This window comes from Colias croceus, chromosome Z, assembly GCF_905220415.1.
Source record: "Colias croceus chromosome Z, ilColCroc2.1".
NCBI lineage: Eukaryota > Metazoa > Arthropoda > Insecta > Lepidoptera > Pieridae > Colias > Colias croceus.
In genome coordinates, this window is record NC_059568.1 from 11,215,901 (window position 1) to 11,241,497 (window position 25,597).

Sequence of the window (25,597 nt, forward strand, 5' to 3'; positions counted from 1 at the left end):
GTAAGAACTTGATGTAAAAATCACCTTTTTTCTTTTCTCGACTCACAAAATACTCAGCTAACTACATAAACATATAAATAAAACATATTTTCATTATCATGTATTTATGAATAATTGAAAACAATATAGGTTTAATGTACCTTTAAGTGCCAAAGCAAATTCTATACTTACTAAGCACTAACTTCACCTGATTTTCTATCAATACTAATTTGTATTTAATAAATTATATCTTCATGAACATCACAAATCATATAACAATTGGGTCAATAAAAGAATTATAAATTTTTATTTCTTTATTTAATTATAGAAATATTTATATGTATTAAAATACAAATCACATTTAAAAAAGATGTATAAATGTCTTAAGAATCATTTATTGTTGTCTACATTTAAGGCCAGTTTTACAATCCTCGGTTAAAACTTATCTATCCATTAAAATATTGTATGATGATATTAAAATGTTGCCTGTAAAATATCAAAAGAAAGGCAAATAGAACAAATTTTTAAAATGTCAGTTTAATAGGATATTCTTTAGAATAAGTTTTAATCAAGGTTTCTAAAATCAGCCCTAAGTCATGTTACTAATGAGTGAGCCTCTGTTGCTTAATTATTATAGAAAACATCAATATTATTATTATTAAATTACAAGCCTCATCGGTTTTTCTGCCCCACCTCTTTAAGGTGATATAGATATCCTTATAGATATACATATATCCTTTCAAAAAATTGAGCAAACTTATTATTTTTTAAAATCCAAATCATTTCATGAAATCAATTTCTAGGATATGTTAAAATAAAAAAATCTTATACTATTTAGTATTTACGACAATAAATTAAGAGATCTTTAGTTCATTTAACAAAAAATGGACAGAAAATAGACTACTAGCTCAATGTAAATCATTTTATATGATGATTTGTTTTTCTTGTATTTCTTCGCTGGCCTGTTGAACTGGCATTCTTCTGTACCAAAATCCTACCCTGTAAAGAGGACAAAATAACAAATTAGTACATACAAATATAATACCACTTCATGCCACTTATTTGATCTGTTGTCTATCTTGTATATAGTCTTTTTTTGTAAGAAAAAATATCTTGAAATATTTCACCATATAACAATTTCAACTAAAAATATTTATTTATTCAATAAGACTCCTTCTAGAAGCACTTTGGGATCGTCATGACATAGTATTACGCTTTTTCAACATATTAGCATTCACATGTGGAACACTAATATTATTAATGAAAGATATTGGCTTTATTTATATGATCAACTAGCTTCCGCCCGTGACTCCGTCCGCACGGAAAATTAAAGAAAAATTAAGATTTATTTTTTTTCTACGTATTTTTCCGGGATAAAAAGTATCCTATTTTATGCCCAGGATAATGAGGTATAATTATACCAAGTTTCATCGAAATCGAACCGTTAGTTTTCACGTGATGCCTGAACATACAGACAGACAGACAAAAATTTTTTTAATCACATATTTGGGCTTGGTATCGATCCAGTAACACCCCATGCGATTTATTTTTTCAATATTTTCAATGTGCAGAATTGACCCTTCTACAGATTTATTATATGTATAGATAATGCACTTACCAAGGCAAGATGTTGTTAAATTGAAAGTAGATCATAATTGCAATTAATTGAATGCAGTTCACAAAGACCAGAGGGATGATTGAAATTGTCAGGAGGCCAGGATACTGCAAAATAATTTAAAAAAGTTATATTTTTGTTGCATGTTTTTCTTTATAGTATAACTTTGAATATTGATTTACTAGAATTATAACAGATTTGAATATTGATTTACTAGAATTATAACATATTTTAATATTGATTTACTAGAATTATAACAGATTTGAATATTGATTTACTAGAATTATAACAGATTTGAATATTGATTAACTATAGGTAATTAACTAATTATTATAACATTGCAATAACCTGACACATTCAAATATTTTTTGTTCATTTTTTATATTTGTATAGGTTGTTTCTTTGTTTAGTATAGAGTTCAGCTTCTTTATCATGTGTCATTATATAAAATCTAATTTTCTGAAAAAATAAGAATAATTTTAAAATTCTTCATAATATTAGATACTTTTATTGCAGAGGTTTCTTTCAATCGCACATCTTGATTATAATGTCCGTATTTCTTTTGATTAACTATAACTAAATATATGTTTTGTATTTTAAGAATATTTAATTACCTGTACATTACATTCCTTCTCCCAATTAACAGTAAGTATGTTTTCATACAATTTCTTAAATCTTTTAACTGGACATAGTTTGTCACAATGCGGGAGATTTAATATTATTGGTTCTACAATTTCACTACTGTTTCTATATGAAACACGAATAAAGTGTTCCATAGATGAGTTATCTGTAAAAAACAACACAAAATGTGTACATAATTATTACCAATGTTTTGAGTGTCAATACAAAACAAGCAATATCATATAAATACAGTGAGATAACATTAAAAATGTATGTATGTGACATGATTTGGAAAAAAAAAATATTATTATAGAAAGTGTAGATAGATTCAGGTGCTGACTATAGTTATGTGTATAATGGATAGTAATATACATTTGAATTTTATACAACAGCGTTAAATGTCCTCCGTCTATCTCATCCCTACTATTCCCTACTGATATTATAAATGCGAAAGTAACTCTGTCTGTCTGTCTGTTACGCTTTCCCGCTTAAACCTCTCAACCAATTTTGATGAAATTTGGCACAGACAATCTTTAGACCCTGTGACAGAACATAGGCTACCTTTTATTGCGAAACATCTACCACGGGCGAAGCCGGGGCGGACCGCTAGTAAGCTATAGAAATTCAGAAAATTTATAAAATATTTTTCAAATACTGCAACAACATAGACTTCTTTCTGCCTTTAAATTACTGAATAGAATTAAATAAGTATTAATTTAAGAATTTGTTCACTACCTTATTTTTTTTTATAATTCCAATAGCTTATGTTTATACAATCCAATATATTGGTTACCTACTCATCAAAACAAATATCAGGTCAATATCATGTATATATTTTAACTGACTATTCACTATGCTACTATTATCGAAAAGCATTGCTAGAATTTTCTTATATTAATTAAATTTCATTACAAGACTTTACCCAAGTCGGTACCAACTAAGTTACAAAATACAAATGAAGTATATATTATTAGGTACACAATAAAACGAAACTCACCCTGAACAAGTTCAAAAAATATGGTTGAAGTATATTCCGGGCAGTTTCCATCAAATACACCAAGACCATTCAAAACATTGCCAATTGTAAAATCATGGCCACTGTATATGGAGAATTTTAAATGATTGGGCGCATTGGCAATAGCGGCTTGCATATTTTTCATAATTTGTTGTAGTAACGGCCCAATCATAAGACGCGCCATTAAGGATGTACCAGTAGCTATCGAAAACCTATAATAATATGTATTGGCATTAGTTTTAATCAAGAATATGACTCACTATACTATGTCTTATCACTTAAGAAAATGCATATTACCCATAACAAGCTGGTTCCCTCAATTTATGAGGGTAAACAGTTTTAGTCCATTTTGGCAATGTAAAGTTGTACAAACTTTCTATTTTTAACACACTGTAAATGGATGAGATATCTTCATAGGTTTTTACTTTCCTTCCCGTGTATGCGGTTAGGTAGCTAAAAAATATAATAATTTATAATGTACTATGATATTAATTTTGAAGTCTATCCCAGCAACATGTGTTTGTTTGTGTATTACGTTAATTGAAATACATGCAAATAGATATTATATCCAAATATATGAAAATAACTCACTCCATAAGGCTTTGATATTTGCTCAGCCGATCTTTAAATGCTTTAGAATTGTAGTATTTATTTTTTTCCTTGATATAAGGATCACAGTGTCTTTTCATTGCCAATAATTCATCTTCATGTTCTGGTGTTGTGTGTACAGGTATCGGCTGCCACATCAAGTTATCATTCCACGTTGATTTATTTGTAGGTGGGTAAAGACCTGCAATCAAGCAACTGTATATGAATTTTCAATAAAATTTTGCCATATTTAATCAATGTTTTAAATGACCGAAATATTCTCTTACCAGCCAGATTTGCTTGGGCAGACATCAGAGTACGATCAACATCTGTGGATCTTACATACACCTCAGTCGGATCAAAATCCTCAGATATTAAATTCTGGAAAAATCAATTTCATTTTAGAGAAATATACTTAGTTAAGATATACTTAAGCCTATTCAGATTAAAGACTACACAATTCTGAAAAAAATAAAAACCTCAAACTACTAAAGAAAAATATTTTATTGCAAATGCCATTAGCAGTATTACAACATTTGACACCTAACATTTAGATGCTACAGCCATAATGTTGGTGGACTATCTAATGGTCATTAGTCTTACAGATGTAAATTAAAACTATGGAATAAATCCTTTAATTTAAATGAATATATTATAGAACAAGTCCATTTATTAAAGAGTTTTGCTAAATTTAAAAATTATATTAAAAACATATTAATTCAGAGCCTATTACAGCATTAAGGAATATATGGAAGACAAACCCATGGAGGGTTGTCGCGTAAAAACCACAGGACAGTTCTTTGGCATATTATGATAATATACAGTTACATATTTTGTAAAATTAAATTGTAATACTGAAATGATTTAAAAGAGCAACTATGGAGTTTCTTGCTGGTTTTTCTCCATAGATACTGCTTTCCGAATCGGTGGTAAATGTTAAAAATATGTATTAGCGTTTCAAAAGTGCTTCTCGAAAAAGTCTAATTGAATAAATAAATGTTTGAGTTTTTTCAGATGTACTAAAGTATTAGCAAACAGTTAATGTTTTATGATTACACTGATTTTGAGTTTTCTCAAAGAGAAATCCTATGATAAACAAAGGTTTAAAAAATACCATGATAGTCAAACAAACAAACAACATGTAACAAATTAAATTGTAAATTTATTTCTTTGTTCATCACCTGAACCATTAATCACATTATAATGAGGTAGTTAGTTTTATTTAATGCCAATAGTAATAATAATTATGTTAAGATTAATAATCTCATGTTATCTAAGTATTTTTTTATAACATTCTCATAATATTTACAAACTATTACTGTTGTTTTATTCGATAACTTATTCTGTTAAATATACAAGAACCAGCTAACTATATTATGTCCTCATTTTTTAAACTATGTATTAAAGTAATAGTAAATTAAAATGTTTTTACATTGTTTTATTCACCAGGCTATGAATTTAAAATGAAACTTACCGCATAACGGTGTCGGAGCCATTTTCCTAATGCATAATGTTGTTTTTTACCAATATTAGTTAGTTCTCCGAATTTTACAGGCCAAAAAGATTGATTACGCCAGGGATCTGTTGGGTAAGTATCAACAGGCGTCCTATCACCATGTCTAAATATAATTGCAGCATACTGCAGCGTATTGTCGCCAAAAGAAGACACAAGAAAAACGGTAAACAACGCTAATATTTTGATCATTTTAACGAAAGTACTGTTATTATTTTAACTAAGTAGTGACTATAATTTATATAATCTGATAAGTCTCCATTAGAAGCGAGATAATAAAGCAACAGTTAATAACTAATGATAGTCTTTCGAAGGAAGATTTTATGAAAGTAAAAAAAATTCAAATGCAGTATTTATAATTTCAGCTGATGACCACACTGATGACAAAACTTTAGAGAACAAATGACAAATCATCTACTCAAGTCTATCAAGTCTCAACAGCTGAGTCAACTCGATAGAGTGACAACCTGAGGTGACAACTGACAACTGACAGTTCACTTAAAGATGCCAGTTTTCAATATCGATTACATATTTTATTTAGTAAATGGCAATGATATATTCTTGTGATAATTTTACATTTTCATCAGTTTTCTTATTGTGTTTTTTTGTTAAATAGTTAAAGTCTGATCTGGAAAAAAGACCTGTTCTGGAGGGAAGTGAATTTATCACTATGAAGTAGCACTAGAAATATAAACTTGGTTCGCTTTTTTTATCTGTTTTGAGATGTTTCGCATTTATACATGATTGCTAGAGCAATGTTCTGAGGCGCCATAAATTAAATCAACATATTACATACTATTCGTAATTACTCGTAAGCGTTGCTACTGATTCAGGAATACATAAATATTTAAGCAATTCTATTATTACTATCTGACTCCATTAGTGCTCCTCATCGTACCTATTATTGACATCTAGGTAGGTTTAAGATATTTTTTTTAAATAAAGCTACTTATAATATGGAAAAGCGATTTACTAAGAGAATATTTTTTTTTGATAAATGAATTGGAATACAAGAATTTTTTAACGAATTTAGCAGCTAATGGTAAATCTCACCACATTCCTGGTCAATCCGCCGTCATTCTATCCCTTGATAGGTAATTATTTCGGACAGTTTACCCCTCTGTGATTCTATCGACCACAAAAATAGGTACTTCGCGACAAGTTTTAAGCGCTCTCGCAGCATCTTCAAGTAATTTCATTTTGGAACGAAGTTCAAGGGGGCTTGACGGAAAAAATTCTTACGAAAAGTTGTCACGACACTTTTTGCTAGAGTTGTAGCCAATGCGACGTGCACGTAGTTCTCTGTCTGTCTCTCTAACTTAATACTTCGTTCCATCCGGATGTCCCTTGACATCGCTAAAGTTTTTCTTTTTTTCATTTTTCGAACCCATAAAGAGTAGGTACCTAGGTACTTAATATTCCATTACAAAAAGCAGGTTTGTGGTCTCCCTCACAAAAATTGGCCAAATATAAAGAAGCTTAGGTAGCGGACTGAGGCAACACCGAACACATACGGTAAACTTATTATCAAACAAAGACCGTCTCAATAAAGTCTGTAGGTCTGCGACATGTAAAATGGCACGGCAATGACAGAGTTACCTACTAGACAAGAAACACTACATTCGATTCGACCATTCACATATTATCCTTGCTAGAGAATATTTTTTGGAACATTTGAGCGGAGAAATTAAAAACATCTAAAATTATTGTTACTAACAATTTCAAACTGTACTGAAAACGGTGAAGGTAGTTCACAAATCATAATAGTTTGCTCGACCTTCATGACGTAGGTAGGTAGTTACCCTTTACATTGTTGTATCATTTTGGTCTCCCCGTGATCATGCTCGCTGTAAAATGTTCGAAACCACAGACATACAATAATATGTCTGTGTTCGAAACGTAGCAGATCACAATGCACAATGAACAAAATATCACGTTAAAAATCCAAAGGTATATTCTTTTTTATTTTTGTTTAATAAACGCAACATTAAATTATAAAAAAAAAACATGTAAACTAAAGGCCCTCCACATAGTAAAGTAAAAGCAATAGTAAGATATGTACCTATTATTATTACCTTCTGAGGAAAAAATTCAGTAATTAGGTCATTTCCAGTCAAATATTGTATTATTAGTATGACATAAGCAGAAGTTATTATTTGCCTTCGTCATGAGCATTCTAACGAAATGTTTATTACCTACATGTCTAGATCCGGCTGGTAACGGCACTTTAAAAGCACGAATAAATGTTGTCACCTTTGACATTAAAGAAAGTAAACGTCTTGCGGTCACTCTTCTGCTGTTTTTTTTATTCATTCTGCTCCGTCCTGTTATATTTTGTATAAAAATACAATATAACTACCTACCTACCTGTTTTATATTATGATGCAGCCGACTCGTATGTCGCATGTTTTTTTACGAGAAATTATTGCATAACAAGTCACACACACAGAGTATAATCACAAATACCGAAGTTAACAATTTGCCTCTTGTATGTAATAGGTACTTATTCGCTATGGTGATTTCAATAAATTAAGCTTTTTTACAGAGCTTGTCGATCGTCGAGATTGTGTTAACGCAGGAATTGACTCATCTATGTTAAATCATTATATGCTTGATTAATTATAATTAAGTGCATGAAATTAAATCTTAATTATGTTTATTTATTATTTACTGGCTGTTCCCCGCGGTTTCACCCGCATTGCTCCGCTCCTGTTGGTCTTAGCGTGATGATATATAGCCTAGCCTTCCTCGATAAAAGGGCTATCTAACACCGAAAGAATTTTTCAAATCGGACCAGTAGTTCCCGAGATTAGCGCGTTAAAACAAACAAACATACAAACAAACAAACTCTTCAGCTTTATAATATTAGTATAGATTTAACAATTTTATGTAGATACCATTACAAATTACAATACATAATACAATATATTAAAAGAAATGGAAAACATGCATAGCACATAAGGCAACCATATCGCTCATCAGCGATCTCTTCCAGGCTGCCCACAGCCCAAGGTAAAGGATAATGAATTAATGATATATTAGGTACACGGGTGGCATTGAAAGTAAAGTTAATAGAGAATAAATAAAATACATATTATATGAAAAATAAAAGAGAATATAATACATACATATTTATTTTGAAGGAAAAGCTAAATTAGAGAAATATTTATTTAAAAGAGTTTTAAAGGAACTTTTCAAAGATCAGTCTAGCTGCAATAGGCAAAGAATTCCAAAGTCTGATAGCGGTTATGATAAAGGATTTATCAAGGAAACTAGTGTGTTGAGAAGGAAAACTAAACAGAAGATTATCAACGGAACGGAGACTATAGACACCTGAATCTAGGAACTTAAATTGTTTTTTTTTTAATGGGAGGAATTGGGATCAAAGAGGATGGATAATAATAGCCACTTGAGTTTATTGCGAAACTGGGATACGTGGATTACGAAGACCTTAAAAAAAAGACGTAATTTTGGAGATGCTCAAGTGTATTTAAATGCTCTTCACTAAAATCAGTGGTACACTAGGCGTCAGCATAATCAAGGAGCGGAAGTAGTATTTAGCTAACATAATTTTGTTCTCCAATACACACGTATAAAAATTTAAGACACGTGATGTGGCTTTTTGTAACCGCGTACAAGTGGTGGTGGCTACTATTCGGTCTAGTTACCGCTGCGTCTAATGATTCTTACTCATCACTACCGTGTAATAGTCACGGTTGCCGTGACTTACACGGCAACCGTGACGTACGTCACAACAGGATTTGCCGTATTCAAAGTTTAACAAATGCATAGACATTCATGTGTGGAATGTTTGGCATGTGTACAGACGCGCATGCTTCTCCGAATATAAATCAGGCTAGTGGTGTTGGGGTGGCGGGCGGCCACTGCAACACCGAAAGTCAGAGAGTATCGGAGGTGTCGGTCTTGGAACGGCAGATCAAGCGTGGCCTCCGTACGCTGTGGACCTGCACAACTACGCTCTGCAGAGAAAGGAACAACACTAGTGCTTCTTACAACATTCACAAAACACCACTCACCAAACATGAGGAGTCTCCCCCTGTAAGTAGACACTTATTTCGTAGTATTACTTATTTTGTAGTATCTAAGTACGTACTATAAAGCGGAATTGTAAGATCCCGCTGTGCGATTGCATTTGCGATGTCATAATATTATAATGAAACATTCACAGTCAGGTAGATAAAGGCATAGGTAGAAATATATAGACATAGACCTGACTTAAAATTACGAGTTCAATTGCTAAGCGTTAACACCTAAAACTTCATAAATAACTTTTTTATTATTTTTGTGTGTGAAGAATGTTACTATTACACTATTAACACTTAGTGTAACCCATGAAATTAAAATAATTTTAAGCACTTTCTAACAATGTATCTCTTACATATCACCCAAAGCTACCTCCTAATCTCTATAGGTACCTATGTATTAAAGTTTATTGAAAACAAATTTTTCGGTCATCCATTTGAATCATACCTACATCAATTAAGAAAATTTAATTACGTTTTCGACATAGAAAAAAAAACAAAGAACCGTGCAATTCTAATAATAATGAACGCAAGTAAACAATCTACGAAACCAATGAATAAGCTTGGAGCTTTTTTATATAATTTTTTATGAATGAACATAAAAGAGATATTATGTTTTATATATTAATTCAATAACTAAGTAGATATTTCTCATTCAACAATATTTAACAAAAAAAAAAACATTTCATAGTTGCGAAATCTCAATTGTACCTAATTAAATATTGATGTACCTACGGCGCAAAATTATATTTAAATTTTTAATAACTAGATAACAAATGTCCTTTGTGGAAATGCAATTCATTTACACAACAATAAAAACCTAATAAGAAAACCAACTTGCACGTAACAGAATTCATTCAAATAATTACAATGTACGGTGTACCTATATTGAATAAATTCATAACAATGTATGAAGTACCTATGGGAAAAAATAGCAATCAATATTGTTGTGGGTCTACAAAATGAGAACATTCATATCTATTTCATAATTCGTGACTTATAAACCTTATTACGGAGCCCGATTTGACCTAGTGTAACACACACAAAGCAATTAATTTTCAAATTTATTTAGCGAAACCGAGAACCGGTTGAATGACTCGATCCCACGTTGAAAGCTAAGCCCGCGACCTACGATTAAGCAACTTTGATTTTATGTAGGATGAATAGTTACACATGCAGATAAGGTATTGGCACAGTACATTAAGGAACTGAGTACTGCTTGTCCATATACAGCTCTTCAGTTTCATACAAACATAGTCACGACACGTCACGACGCCTTTTCAACTTTGCTAATATGTATAGATTATTTTCTCATATCAAATAATTCATTTTGTTTCATTAGTCTTTGAAGGCGTTAGTACCTGGTATCTCGAAACTGACCAATGAAGATAAATACCAACAAGTTATTAAACGTCTATTTTCAACTTTGCCTTTCAATTTGTCATTTGTCGAAGCGGTGAATCTAGCTGTACGCTGTACATAAGGATTATGTAAACAGTTAAAGACGTAATTTATCGAAAGTACAAATCCAATGACTTACAATGAAGATGGAATAGATTTAATTTAAAAATGAAGGTCATCTACTTTATTCAGAAAGTTATTTTTCAGAAACTATAAATTGATAGAAATTCCGATTAAAATCAATTGTTTATGTAATAATGAGTTACATTATATACTTGAGCGTGCTTGAGCTTCTTGTTATATGGAGATAACTTGTGCGAAATATCATTGCGATTATAGTGCTTTCCGATTTCTTTTCGATATATAGGTACCTATGTATAATTTTATTCAATCAAGACTTATTGGGCGTTTTTTTATGTCAGAACAAGCAAAAGGTGGGCTCGCCCATAAACACATCATGAGTATTCATCACATACGATAATACACATATACAATACATTAATACCTATAGTCGCCTTTGAAACTAAGAACATAACGTATTTAAAATTGAAAAGTATTTCCGAACCTATCAATTCATTTTAAATTGAACCATTATTGTAATAAACCAATGGAAATACAATTACAACAAAAGCAAACTTGATAGTTGTATTGCTGTGTACCCATTCGTTTAACAACTGCAAAATAATGAATGCAACAACTTCCAGTAGTTGGCCTCAATTAATAAAAGATAATGTATTAAAATTCTGTTACAGCTACTTCTCGTTATTTTCGAGGACTCAGTCGTTGAGATTATTATTATCTCGAGTAGTTTAGGAATGCAGTTATAAACTATAATTCACTCGTTTTTATTATATTTCAACGTGTTTCAAATATTTTATGTAAAATATAGAAAATGAGCTGTCTGAAAGTATTATGTGCATGATAACATTATGTGCGAATATATGCAATCGCATGCAATGCAAGCGCACACATTGATAGCCGGAGGCGTGTCTACATGAAGATGCGCTCAAAAATACCTAGCACTTACTCAACATGACGGCAAACATAAAGACATTTGGTAATAATATACTATTACACAACTAGACGATTGGCATTTGTCTATAACTAAGAGTGACTTACAATTGTATACTTCAGTATCTTTTGCATCAACTAAGTGCATTGCGTCACTGAAGATATAAACAATTTGCGTGCATGCCCATAACCTAGTTATTTTTCATTGTTCCCATAGCATTCACTACTTACCCAAGATCAATTATTGTACTGTGGGAAGATTCACGCGCAATAAGCTTCACAATATGCTTGTTTCGATTCGTAACGTTTTGCAAGCTTTAGGCGTGCAATCGTAGTATGTACAACGTAAAATGCATAATATATTGAGGTAAATTAAATCGATTTAAGATACATGATACAAATTACAACCTCTCAGTCATCTCGAGTGTGCAGTGCTTCCTGATGTAGGTGCGTCACCCGTCAGGCGGAGGGGTCTACCTCTAGTGCTAGCGGCTGCCGCATTGCATGGCGAGGTCACCCCAATTCTTACCACTTCTGGTTTTGGAACGAATGTCCTTGATGCGGTTGGACTCAGACCATATTATATTCGATACATGCACGCACGTTTTACTAAATAACACAAACATAGAAAGTTTTACTTTTTCCGACGTGACGCGAAGCACCAATTCGATAGTTTTCGACTCCCGATGTATACTGAAGTAGGTACTATTGTTTTATCACCTAATAAATCGACGTCGATAGTCACAGAAACGATAAAATGTCAAGAATGCAGTTTTATTGATATTTTACTAATAAAGGCACGAGTTCGCGTTCGTGACCAGGTTTAGCTATGGCTAGATTGCTGTTATTTATGTGTGCATGTCATTGGATATTGTGATGTATTACATAAAATAGAGAAAGCTAAGGGAGATTGTCGTGATTTGATCGGAAGCGAATGCGGAACTTGCCTAGCTAGCTATCAACCTGACCTGACCCTGAGAGGGGACCTGTTACTTAACTCTCTATAAATAACGTGTTAACCTTTAGTAGCCATCGACAGTTCTCTCACGCACTTGCGTCTATGTCCAAATGAAACGAAGTATGACCACGTATGACATTATCAAGACCATTTACTAACCGACATTCACCGAGATTCGGTTTAATTATTTATTCATATTTTGAGACTAACATGCCTCGTACAATTGATAACAAAACATAATAAAATAAAATTAAATTAAAAATAATAATTAATAATTAATATATAAATATAATTAATAATAAATATATTTAATAAAATTAATTATTTCCTAACAGGAATATAATTTTATGGCATTTTTATTACATTAAGTTAATTATCAATTATCTAAGCGTTTATAGAAATATATATTTTCGATCCGAACATACACCTTAAAAGATTTTGTAATACTTACCGTCTCTACGTAAATCCTCGTATTACTTCGACAATCCATAAAGGTTGAACGTACAAGGACATTGTGCAAAAACTTGATTCGCAAATTGATCAAACCATACTCTAGCACGTGCTATTTAGGCATATTTTAATGATCCCTGACATTTACCACATTATAATAATATACTCGTAATACATTCTGATGACATGTCACAGTTAAAATAATATATTAACTTAAGCGAAATAGGTACATACTTAATAAAGATGCGTTTTTTTGTAGTAAACAGTAGGTATTATTTAGAAACGGTAAATAAGTTTTACCTAGAACGTTAAAGTCCAAAAGAGACAGTCGATACAGTTAATGTATTTTTTCCAAATTAACATAAATCATCGATGATGTGTCCTGAATACGCAATAAGGTTCTATTTACATAACTTTCAGCTTGCAGTCATTGCATGGGCCAAAGTGGGTCGTCTTCGTAGAAATGTTATAAATTATGATAATTTTGTTTGAACGATGAAATTTGTTTTACTTACAGATTCATTCTTCTAGCGTGTATAGCGTGGCAAGCGTCAGCGCGGCCGCAAGATGACTCAGAGCCCAGGGCAATTCCAAATCGGGGCCTTTTGAAACGAGGTTTGGTGGGAAAAGGCAAGCCTACAACGACTACCACCACAGCCGCCCCTGCAGAGGTAGGTGTTTAGAAAAGTTTAAGGCCTTTAAAAATAAACGATTTGTCTTATTGACTTTACAGTTTTACGTTAACAATGTCCATGGGGATAAGATGCATCTTGCATGCAATTTGAAAAACTACAAAAAAAGATCACCTGTGCCAAGCAGCATTCAATAATTGAATTTGCAGTATTATTACCATTTATAATTAATCTTATATATATATATATTGTAATTAAACAAAACAAAGGAAGGGCTCATAGTCTCTAGGATATGAATTGAATGCATTTTAACTAGAATATTAATTCCAATAAAAAATACCGTTATATCCTTAATTATATAACCTATATTTCAATTTGTTTAAATAAATAAAAGAATTTACATAATAAACTTATAATATTTAAATAACTATTAATTCTTCATTAATTAATTATTTATGGATAGATATTTAAAATAATTTACATTTTCCGCATTATTTACAACTATGTCCTTTTAAGGAAAGTCAAACAGGTAGGTAATTTATCATCATAGGTTAATTATTTTTTTAAGCAATATTAATTCAAAATATTATTTAATTTACGGCGACGTTATAATGTTTTTTGAATAAACAAAGATTCTTATTTTTTTAATATGCATTTTTAAGTAGCTGTTAAGCTTTTAAGACTTAATAAAATATTTTTACAAAATATAAAACGATGTTAAAGTATAAAACGACTATATTTCCGCCTGCGGAAATCGCGGTTCCCATTCCCGTGGGATTTCCGGGATAAAACCTATTCCAAGTTACCCTCTATATGTGTGCTAAATTTCATTGTAATCGGTTCAGTAGTTTATGCGTGAAAACAATACATACATACAATACATACATACAAACCTTTCCTCTTTATAATATTATTATAGAGTATAGATGGAAAGCTATATTTTGTACATTAACAGTAATTTGTGTCTTTATATGGTCTTTTGTTTGGCATTCTCTGACCTATCCATTTAAATACTTTATTCTACCTAATTAATATACCTATAGGTAATAAAAAAAATATACAAAGTTTTCTAGAAAATGCACGCTCCGATTTCCTGTTTGGTATTTAATAATTCTTATGTAGTTGGTAAAAACCAGTATCCAACCTCTATCTACAATCAAGGATCTTTGAGTAGGTAGTATTATTTCACGAACACGTAAGATCTTATCGTATATGTGCATATATTTTCTTGCTTCTATCTCGCTTCCCATATTGCTCAAGAATATTATATCTTCTATTATGTAACGATGTCTGTGTTGTATTTTTAGTTGCGTTTACATTAAGAGTCCTAAAATGTCAATATTGTTAGTTCAGGATGATATTTTTGCAATATTTTTATTCCATACCAAAGTGCTTACATAATGTTAACTTTTGACATTCGAACTCAGTTTTGGTAGTTTCAAATGTTTATAATATAAAGGCAATAAATATGAGAGTAATCTTAAATTTTGTACACAGTTGGTTTGAATCAGTATTAATTATCGTTTTCCTTTGTTTTATCCGAAATAGGTTCTATATAATAATATTTTACTTAAATAAAGCAAACTAATAGCACCCCGGAATTAAATAATAGCCGAAGTGTTTCAAATCTTCTGCAATTTTAACCTTTAATTAATTATATAATGTTTATCAGCTTTTCTATATAACCCAGTATCCGTTTCCATATATATTACATTATTTATCGAGACTGAAATTATCGTTAAAACTGCATTCGTCACCGTGCGGCTCTGATGCACTCGTTGCCACATGATTGTCTTATGGGTATTTATTTCCCTTTCGAGCACACGAGATGTCACACTCGAATCATTTAGTCCAAGGCGAGTCGGACCGCCCCGCACCCGATGGTCGGGCTGCCTTCACGAGTGACCTCTGCAACTCCCGTTCCTCGGTGGCATTTCTACGCGAACGACAATAACACATTCATACTGATTGAACTGGTTTCTGGTGGAATTATTGCGACCGCCTTTGGAATGTACAACTCTATATATAATCTCCTGGCTATGACGTCAATATAAAGTATTATAACAATAAAAGTTATAACAATAAAACAAGTCTTACTTTGTCTTTTGCAGTCTTTATTTATTTTTTTCTTAAGTAAGTACAATATCGGACATTTATCATGAGTTGAAAGAGTTTCAATTGAACATTTTGAAAATCATTATAGGAACATTTAATTACTATGTAGGTACATATATCCATTTAATAAAACTAAATTCCATTATAATAATATAAGTGCACAATATGAATAATTTAATGAGATATAAATTTTTTAATATTACAGGAGGATGGTGATTATGAAGAAGAAGGAGATTACCCCGCAGAGGCTGAAGCCCAAGAGCCCTCAACAGAAGCAGCTCCCTCCTCGACTGAAGGCAAAAAGCTAGTCGCCGGAGGAGTGCGACCTTTCCGCAGCAACACCGATCTCTTGGAAGCACTTAAAAGGCGGCGAGCTCAAGTTGCTGAAGGTTAATATTTACAATTGATTAAAGATTTCTTTTGTCCTGCAAATACAAATAGAATAATAAATATATTGGTAGAATATGTTGCCGACAGAAAAAAGTACTGACCTCTACTGATTTACACACATATTTTTATACTGACTGACCTCGCCGGTGTGGAAGTGGGTTAATATGTAACCTTATTTCCTACGAATTTCTTCACCACACTGAAAGTCAGTCTACAATTTTAATATTGGCATGTAATTGAAATATTTGGTAGACGGAAAATCATTACGCTTCTTTTGTTAAAATATTACCCTAATGTGTTTATCCGCAATAAAACTATTTTATTAATACAATTACAAAATTTTATAATTAGGCACATAAATCGAGTTTATATGATTTATGGCAGTCCGCAGCACCATCCTTAATTATAGCTTTTTTCTGAAAAAAATAATACATAATGAAACCTCGGCTTACCCTTACCTTATCAAGTTGTATTTTGCATAGATTTTTATTTATTCAATTATAATTGAGTGATTTTTTAGTAATTAAGTTAAAATTGAGTGATTTTTGTTACCCAATAATGTTTTGCTTTTCTTTTAGCTAAATTAGGACAATCATCTGTACCTGCCGCGTCACAGTCGCAATCTGTTGATGTTCAAACAGAGGCGCCTTCAAAGGCTAACTTCAGTAAGTATATTATACACTGATTACATGAATTTACATAATTATAATATCAAATATTAATTGTATATTTTATTCAGCAGGTAAAAAACGTTTTAATACAGCTACTCGTGAAACCAAATCTGAAGACGCTCCCGGGCAATCGAAACCGAGCAGAAGTCGTTTCAACAGACGTAAGTTACACGATTTTTCTATCTCATATTTTGAACAATCTTATTCATAATCGTAATTCGATATCATAATATGTAATTCGATTTTGGTGCACGATATTGTCACCACAGGAAATATTATCATCATTCGATTCTATTACCTACCTACTATTTTTTCAATGTTTATCTATTATTATCCCAGATTCTTATTTTACGAACCTATAACAATGTTCATCTAATACATAATTATATAAAATTCCCGTGTCACAATGTTAGTTACCGCGGTACTCCTCCAAAACGGCTGTACCGATTCTCAATGAAATTTTCTGTGCATCACATCCAACATCTGATAAGAGTAAGGCAGAACAACGTTTGCCGGGACAGCTAATATTTTTATCTATATACCTGTATATTCCCATGTAGAAACATTACCTACATACGCATTCTCATCAAATACGTAGGCTTGTACCAATAAAGCACTATTACGAAAATGTTTAACCATAAACTTTTTTAATTGCTTATTATAATTATTTAAATAATACTCTTACCAAAAACTATTTAATAACATACCTACTTTACTGTGTTGCGTGTCATTTTGCAATATAATTATAGATTTCGTAAAGCTATTTTAGCAACGATTAACGTACGTAGTAGGTAGTTTAGATTTATGATAAACGGCTTGTGGTTTCTATTGCCCCAAATTTTGTTTACCCCTATTTCCGTCGTAACTTGTTTGTTTTTCTAAATGCCTATCATTAAGTGATCAATCTGAAGAAATTAACATCTTAATGTTTCCTATAAAATGATGTTTAATTGGTAGGTATACTAAAACTATTTTATACTTTCAGCGTCATCAAGGTCCGTGCAAGAAGCAGACCCAATTGATGAACAAAACGACGCCGCCCCCACGGTCAGGACCGGCAGGCAATTCAGACGTGGTGGAAACTAGTTCCTTGCTCCTTACTTCTCATTTGTTCCTATCCTTTCTCGTCCTTTCCTTTATCCCAATAAGGTTATAATTGTATAAAATATGCCTCTTTCCTATTCGTGACTGTAAAAGAACTTTATACCTCTCCTTAAAACTATTTCTACTTTACCTGTATCCACATCACTGCCATCAGAATACTCTGGTCTGAACTTAGTAAGTTCCAATGAATTAGAGATTTTATATACTTACCTACTATATTGTAAATTATATTTCTAAGTGTTTTTAAATAAATAATTTAAAATATCTTTTGTATTATTACTTTTACCTTCAAAAATAATATAGTCCTCAGCTAATATATAAATAAAAATTTACCTTTACAAAAACAAACTTCGCTTTTATTTAAACAGCTCATAATAGGTATTAATTAAATAATGATATATTTGAGAGATTTTTTCGTTACTTACGTTTTCATTACTACGTTTAAAGATAACTTTGAAAACGTACCTATATATTATTTAATTTAGGGGTGGGGAAAATTAAAAATGACATATCTATAAGACAATACATTTATGTAGAACTTAATGAGAAATTACAATCTCACAGTCGATACAAAAATATTAAAATACTTTGTAGTAAATTATACGTAAAGTAATATAAATAAAGATATGTTTATATCTTGGAAATTATATTATGTCGTAGCTCTTCACTTCGGTAAGACACGGGTCACCTCAGCGAGTGGTGTGTTGTATGTACCAGGTTTCACTAAATTTACCAGCTGTTCTGCTATTTCTTGTCCCACTCGAACTTGGGCCTCTTTTGTAGACGCTCCTGCAAATAATTACTTCATTAAGTCGATACAATTGAATGAAACAAAAATGCAGTCAACATCTAAAAAGAATCCAATTGTCACTGACGCAAATAAAGAACAGGATGTATAAACTCGTTTCAGCACGTAGACAACATTATTATAGAACGTAGAGGTCAAATGATATATTTATATGTTACTTTTCCATGCGAAATCGGTGACCTTTTTTGAAAATTCATATTTGACGAACGGATTCACATTTACAAGCGACGCGACGGTTGATATTAATTATTAATATTGGTACTATTACAAAATGATTTGTTTTTATGTTTATTTTACAAAGGCAAAACGTAAATATGATGCTGATCACCTTTCTCGTATAAGTACTCTCTATAACTTCCTGCATGGTAAGTTGTTTTCATACTATAAGGTTTATTTTATACTTTAACATGATTCATGTGATTGTTAATGTCATACAAATACATTGTCATACAAACCTAAATGTGGTGTCGCAATAACAGCTGGGTGCTGGATGATCTCTAAAGTAAGGGGATCTGTAGGAGGCTCTTGTTCGAACACGTCGAGAGCAGCGCCACCAACCTAAAGGAATAAGTAAAGTTCTTATAATGTCTATTAAATGTAAAAAAATATTGAATGATAAATATGTATTCAATTCAAAAACTTTGAACTTTACGTGCACTAGCACTAGAGTATCCTAAGGCCTTAAGTAAGTATACAGACAAAAAGCGCAAAGATTTACTCTTACGAAAACCATGTGAAGAAACAAATGTTGGCCACTTTACCGCTATTTGCGGAAAATCCCTGCCAACGTTGGTATGCTTTTGAATTTTAGATTTTAAAAGTTTGGTTGCCATTATTACGCACTGTGCGAATTATAACAGATTGATAAGTAAACCTTGTTCTGAAGTTCATTAGGCTGGTCCACATAGACAGAGCAGCCTCGCGCAGCAATTAATTCGCGAGGCTGCGTACGTACCCATGCGGTTATGAGCAGTAGTAGCGTACATATTATATTTCACTGATCGCTTTTCTTTACAGACAAGTATGTAGAGCATTCTGTGTATGTTAGTTTTCAACCGGAATCAAACCAAGGACAGTTCTACGCTCACGCGTTTATTATTGCAATATGGGAAGCTTAAACAAAACTTGCAATGAATTTTCTGTTATAGAATGACTTGTATTGTAATGTTATTCTACCTGTCCAGCATTAAGGGCGTCGAGGAAATCTTTCTCCTTGATGAGACCGCCTCGACCAACATTTATGATTTTGACTCCTTTTTTGCAGCGTTTCAACACATCTGCGTTAATGAAATCTGAAAAAAATATGGTTGTTAAATAAACGTGTAAAAACCTGTTCCTTAATTAGTAGCCAATTACTAGTAGGTAAGTTGCAAAAATGTGAAGTTTTAATTTTTTTTCGATTGCACAATTATGATTGTAACTTGGATCCATTTGGAGACTAATCAATAAAACCAAAAAATCATGCCTTAATCCAAAAAATTCAATGATTAGTTAATAAATACTATTAGCATTATCAGTTATCCTAGTTGCAGATAACATTTAATACGCCGCTATTTATATTCCATTACAATAATTGAAATAACTTTATCAACTCGAGTCATTAATTATCTAAATTATGTTTTCTTCCAAAAAATTCCATCACAACATTAGTGTTCATTTAATGACATTGTCTTATAATTTATTATTATTGCGTACAGTCTTGGTTCACAAATCATAAAAAGTTAAATCAAAAGCAAGGCTATGAATTAATACTTTACTAGTATTATATGTAAGCTATAGGTTTAAATCTCCCAATAAAATCCCCTTGAATGTAATAATAAATGATGCAATTGATTTCCAGTCCACACTATTATTAATTGTCCGATAACAGTTGACATAATAACAATAACAAGACTTACTGCGTGTGGACTCAATGAGGGGCGTGTGTAGTGTGATGTAATCAGCCAAAGGCCAGATCTCATCTAGCTCCATTTTTGTTACATCAAACTGCTTGCATTGCTCTGCAGATACGAAGGGATCGAAGCCGACAACCTGAAAAAAAAGAAATAATTAACAGTTTTCTAAATGTATTATAATAATTATAGTGTTCTACGCATGCTGTGCGAGCATCGCTTAGCAAGCAAATATCTAACTAGTATTCAACTCGAGTATCGTATTCTAGAATTATCTTATGGGAACTATATTTTCTATCACCAAAATTTATATTTGTCATCAAGTTGTATCACCTAATAAATAGATCTATCACCACGAAATATTTCCGTTCTCAGATAAACAAAAATTGTTCCCAGGTATGAATTATCAAATTAATGTTAATATAATATGAGTAAAATAAGAGATCGATAACCAATAAAATTATATTGCATTACATGAATATAAACTTCGTTCTTATAATAACAGTTTTGTTACTTAAATAATAGCTCTGTGCTCAGAATGGTAGATCTGTCACCAAATAAATCGATTATCGATCCCTGACTGCGACTCCTTTTTATTTGATATTTTGTCACCAATACAGTAGTAACATTTTATTTCGTTCAGATAATAAATTAATAGTATTCGTTATCAATTTAATACATCAATTTATAATTTTAATGAAAAAATGATCAAAGGGGCGGAGACAAATTGGCGCGCTTTAAAAATTGACATGTGCAAACATATTATCGGATTAGCCATACGCTTAAAGCTGGCCAACCCCCCACCAGAAGCAAAAAATGTGCTTATCGGCCAGAAAAGAAAAAGGGGGCGCCCTTCGAAATCCAAACCAGCGCTGATTATTCAGTGATTATTGTTTTTTTACAATAAATATTGATTATTTTAACTTTAATTAAGTGTTTTATCCACAATTATGCTAACCATAAGCCAGCTATTAAACCAGAGCTGATTATTCAGTGGTTATTATTTTTAAGAATAGATATTGATTATTTTAACTTTTAGTAACATAATATGATTTATTGGTGATCTCTTTAAATTAGTTTGCTTAAATACTTATTAGGACACACCTATTATAATACATACAAAAACATTTATTTGGTACTAGACCTTATATCTCAGGATTTTAGGTGATTTATTGTGGAACTGATTTTGCATTGTTTGGTGACTACATTTTGGTGACAGATCTACTATTTTGAGGACAAACCCTATTATTTAAGAAACACAAAACTAATTAAATTGGTGATAGCTTAAATGATACCCTTATCTTATTTGGAGAAGACCCTTATAGATTAGATAGAGGTATTAGCTGGCTGTTACTCTACCAAGTCATCATTAAGACGGATGTAGTCTCCAGGTTTAAATCATCTTCAAATTTAGACATCCAACAAACACATAAATAGTGTTTACGTTTTTTTTACATTCGAAAAACATAACTCTTCTTCTGGCACAGTTGGATAATAGCATATTTCGGAAAGTATCTTACATTTCTTATCTCAAGTCACATGTTCTATTATTAGTTGTGACGATAACGATAAAAATACCTCTAAGATTATAATTTTTATTGTATTAAAAATTACTTGTAATATAAAGTAGATTCCTAGAATCTACTTTATATTATTTATTACTCTAGGTTTGAATAAAATAATTACAAGCACATGCGGTACCTTGCCTTGGATATTTTATATACTGTGTACACCGTAATACGGTCTAAGCAATATTAATTCGTGAAAAATGGATCCTAATAAACTTTCCAAAATGAAATTTTTGTAGTGATATTTTTATGTGATATTCGCGCTGATTGATTATTGCCATTATTGCGCTTAGCTTCGGTTAGATTTCATTTTGGATTTGGAATATTGGTTATTATATTATAGAATATTGGTTATTATATTATAGAATATTGGTTATTATATTATAGAATATTGGTTATTATATTCATATTCGAATTAGCAAAGCAGGATAATGAGCTTCGTTCGCTTTGCTCTTCATTGATTGAAAACAATAACATATTCGCATCATGAGCCTTATAATAACAAGGAAAATAAATTCGCTATCCTTAAACTATGACGTTAAATAGTTACATAAGTACCTGGTACCTAATTTTCGAGAGCAATACGGGTTAATGTTTTATTAAACCATTTAATACATGGGTTATATGATTCGAATTTCCATCGCTTTTTCTTATATTTTCGAAGTGATATTACGAGTATTCCAAAGTTCTACCACTAGAATTTATTTAAAGAGAGTTTGATAGCTATTTTATAAATGCTTCATTAGAACTATGATAGAGTAAAGAATATGATTTTAATTCTATAAAATTATTCTCGATACAACTTTTTTACATATGCACAAATAAAATTGACAATTACCTTCATTCCAAAAGCGCGCATACGGATAGCGACTTCGCGGCCAACTCTTCCCAGTCCAAGGACAGCCAGCACCTTTCCATTAACTTCTGTGCCTGTGTACAGGGCGCGTTCCCAACGGCCGGCCTTCAAGGCTGAGGCTGCTGGGACCACGTGCCTGGCCAGGTTCAATATCAGCCCACAGGTAAGCTCGCAAGCACTCATTGCATTCGCGCCTGGAGCACTAGAATCAATACCAGGGTGTGACAATATGTTAATTGAAAACTCGTGGAAATCTTTTTGGTACTCGAGTAAAAAACATAATCAGTTAATCTAGCTAATCCGGCTTGTAATCTATCTCCACTCCAAATTGCATACATATCCGATCAGCTGTTTTGGGTGAAATATTAAACAAACATCCATACATATTTACAAACTTTCGCATTTAGATATGCTCTAGCCATTATAGTTTTGCTGTGTTTATTAACGTCAATTGCGGTAAATAGGGGTATTAATTCAAAGTCAAATGTATCAATTGACACTTGCGATAGTACACAAATTACAAAGTAATTACAAATCTTCTGACAAAAATGACTTTATTCACATGATATGCATCAGAAGGAATTGTATCAATAGAACAGCGCCAAAACAGTGATCTTTCAATTGAGAAAGACCCTTAGGCATGAATATTTTTTTTGACATGGTACTTTATTGAGCATACTTTTATCACAGAATACTTAATAAGTAGTAGCTCTTATATACTTATTTAACTTTGAAATCAACTATTTAAACAAACAATTACTTACTTAATGTAGACGTTTAGATATTGAACTTCACCAATGTCATAATTTCAAATGATAAAGATAAGAGAGCATTGACTTTCGATATGGATAGAATTTAGAAATGAATTATTGACCCAATGCACAGGAAATATTTGATATCAATTGTATCGACGTGTATAAAATTGATTATACGATTAAAAATTCATGAATATTCATTATCGATTATACAAAAAGATTACTTGACACCCAGACGCTCAGATTTTATTTTCACATAATTATTTATATTTACCATTTCTATTTCATTCTATTGGTGATTATAAATTGGTACCATTTGTACACGTAGTATGATATTATTAACTTACTTAATAACACCGATTTGTTTCTGACCAGCGGCATTTACGTCAATATTGTCTACTCCTGCACCAGCTCGTCCAACTACCAGCAGTTTAGATCCTGCGTCTAATACTTCCTTTGTCACTTGAGAGGCTGATCTTACAACCAGCGCATTATATTTCTAGAAAGAATGAGAGTATGAGGAATCCTAGTTACAAAATATATAATTCATGCATATTATTTTTTGTGTCTAACTTACAGGGATTTCGTTCAAGAGTTCCTCTTTGGTTATTTTAGCTTTTGATGCTACTTCGATGCCGTGGGACTTGAGAATCTCCGCGCAATTAGCGCCAACTCCGTCAACAATCAACACTGATTTAATGTCGAGACCCATTGTTGTCTGCAATAGAAAAATGTGTGGAGGCCAATTTTGTTGTAGGTAATATCATATGGCATGTAGGAAATATATTTAATAACATTTTAAATACCTAAAGGTATTAGATGCGTGTAAGGTGTATAAAAATAAATCAGTGCTAAAATATTGCTCAAAGCCACAATCCATCCCTCAGAACCGTCTCGTACAGAGTTACACCACATCTAAACGTACTACATTATCATAACCGGTTTTACGCGTAACAAAAAATAAATCACATAATAATAAATATTATGTGGAATTTACTCCTATTCAATAAATATACCACTGAATTGGGTAATAAAATCCTAAAGTACCAATTAAAGGTTAAATCGGGACATTTGAACATAATATGGTAATGAGAGAGCACATTGTTTGCAAATTAATGTTTCGTCAACAAATATAAAATAAATTATGCCGGTGATTATGCGATTAATTAAAACGGTACTTTACCGGCTTAAGTAATGAGCATTTAAACTTACATTTTAAACTGGTAAATGAAGATGTATGTCCTGTTCAGTGGTGTGATTGCTACTGAGGTCCACAAGTCGTGTTGAGTTGGAGTAGTCCAACCACATACCTATTTATATTTATCAATATACGATAGCTAGCACATTGAGATAACGCGATTACGGTACAAGGCAGACATTATAATTCGTACTATCGATGTTTGTTGCGTCTAGGTTGCGTCATTAGGTTATACTTATTATCATCTGCGTGATGGCAGCAAACAGAAAATAAACAGAAATTTTTGAATATGATGGCAAACAATTATAAGTATTTTTATATATAACTAAGATGTACCTAAATAAAGAACTATAGAAGATAAGAACCTCTATGATAGTAGGCTATTATTTTAGGAGGTCTACGTCGCTATTTTGT

At 31.8% G+C, this 25,597-nt stretch overlaps 3 protein-coding genes across 4 annotated transcripts; 1 reads left to right on the plus strand and 2 right to left on the minus strand.

Annotated features, from left to right (window-relative positions):
* Positions 1-280: 280 nt before the first annotated feature.
* LOC123705086 (prostatic acid phosphatase-like) lies at positions 281-5,757 on the minus strand. Its single transcript, XM_045653702.1, has 8 exons — positions 5,293-5,757; positions 4,106-4,199; positions 3,822-4,020; positions 3,528-3,683; positions 3,213-3,442; positions 2,209-2,381; positions 1,598-1,701; positions 281-978 (listed from the first exon to the last, which is right to left on the minus strand). The coding sequence occupies exons 1-8, from the start codon at positions 5,521-5,523 to the stop codon at positions 903-905; spliced, it is 1,263 nt and encodes a 420-aa protein (XP_045509658.1). The 5' UTR covers positions 5,524-5,757; the 3' UTR covers positions 281-902.
* Positions 5,758-9,192: 3,435 nt separating this feature from the next.
* On the plus strand, positions 9,193-18,370 carry LOC123705088. Of its 2 annotated transcripts, none has more exons than XM_045653705.1 (6): positions 9,193-9,390; positions 13,712-13,865; positions 16,147-16,330; positions 16,910-16,996; positions 17,074-17,163; positions 17,988-18,370. In XM_045653705.1, the coding sequence occupies exons 1-6, from the start codon at positions 9,374-9,376 to the stop codon at positions 18,086-18,088; spliced, it is 633 nt and encodes a 210-aa protein (XP_045509661.1). In that variant the 5' UTR covers positions 9,193-9,373; the 3' UTR covers positions 18,089-18,370. The 2 variants fall into 2 exon arrangements, with proteins under 2 accessions (XP_045509661.1, XP_045509660.1); XM_045653704.1 differs by having other exon boundaries at positions 9,199-9,390; positions 17,071-17,163.
* Positions 18,371-18,619: 249 nt separating this feature from the next.
* Positions 18,620-25,324, minus strand: LOC123705087 (D-3-phosphoglycerate dehydrogenase). Its single transcript, XM_045653703.1, has 8 exons — positions 25,198-25,324; positions 24,563-24,703; positions 24,333-24,484; positions 23,213-23,432; positions 20,813-20,945; positions 20,091-20,206; positions 19,370-19,472; positions 18,620-18,895 (listed from the first exon to the last, which is right to left on the minus strand). Exons 2-8 carry the CDS (start codon positions 24,695-24,697, stop codon positions 18,771-18,773), a joined length of 984 nt encoding a protein of 327 aa, XP_045509659.1. The 5' UTR covers positions 24,698-24,703; positions 25,198-25,324; the 3' UTR covers positions 18,620-18,770.
* Positions 25,325-25,597: the final 273 nt, after the last annotated feature.